Below are 990 nucleotides of genomic sequence, written 5' to 3'. Positions count from 1 at the left end.
GCCAAAAAAACACAAAAACACAAAAACAGGGTGTGGTCCTTGAAATATTATTATTAGCACGAGTCAATCGCAAGCAACAATCAACAATATGCCAAAGCCGTATGTACAATTGTACATAACTAACTGTCTCCTATTTATAAAAGAGATAATATGTTGGATTTAGAGGGCTATGAAAAATACCGTTCAGTTGAACTTGTCAGTTACTAGAGTGTCAGTAACTATTTATGACATTTCTATGTCTTTTTAGAGGGCTATGATCGAAGTCGTGGCTGATGAATTGTCTATGTACATTGGAAGGGCAGATAAATATAAAGGTTTGGATAGGTTCGTGGCTACGAACTATGCGTAGTACTGATGGATGAAAGACGATTGCTATCTAGTAGACCAATAGATAAGCGGTAATAGTATTGTTAAACCATCAGCCAATAGAATCGCTACAATATCAGCTAATGAATTCAGATGAAGCCTTGAAGGGGACGAGGGGAAGGCGGAGGGGAAAATAAATATTTCACAAGAGAGGGATCTCTTTTTCTAAATAGAGTGGTTTACTTACCAGCTCCCACTCTTCAGCTTTAAGTATGCAGTGCATCATATACACTACATAGTACATGCCACATACATATTTACATACTACCAGCAAACAAGTCAAACGTTCACACGTCCGGTATATTTGCAAAACGAATTGCAGGTTATATCTCTAGAGGGAAACAATAGGTAGATGAATAGGAGATACCTCACATGCACTATTCGCTTGGTTTAGGCTGGCCCATATATCTAAGAGGGGAGTTGTCCGCGTCTGTGTATTACTGGCATGGTGCGCTTCTCTGCTAGCAAAGTACTACGGGGGGCGATATGTGCCGTAGCCATTTATTATGCCTACGTAGGTATGTATGATCAGTGTTAACATATGGTGTTCCCTTTGTGGAGGAATATCCGAGTGCCTAATACAAACCTGGTGCAAGCGTGTGAATCGCGTATTTTTTTAGTGTC

At 39.9% G+C, this 990-nt stretch overlaps 1 protein-coding gene across 1 annotated transcript in view; it reads left to right on the top strand.

Annotated features, from left to right (window-relative positions):
* Positions 1 to 811: 811 nt before the first annotated feature.
* Positions 812 to 990, top strand: part of SARC_06194 (hypothetical protein) — a gene marked incomplete at both ends in the record, with an annotated part of 7,541 nt that continues 7,362 nt past the window's right edge. The window contains one exon of the mRNA XM_014299912.1: positions 812 to 884. Coding sequence (XP_014155387.1) covers positions 812 to 884 — 73 coding nt within the window. The remainder of the gene's footprint in view (positions 885 to 990) is intronic.

This window comes from Sphaeroforma arctica (assembly GCF_001186125.1).
Source record: "Sphaeroforma arctica JP610 unplaced genomic scaffold supercont1.432, whole genome shotgun sequence".
Classification (NCBI taxonomy): domain Eukaryota; class Ichthyosporea; order Ichthyophonida; genus Sphaeroforma; species Sphaeroforma arctica.
This window is presented reverse-complemented; position numbering and strand designations above follow the sequence as displayed.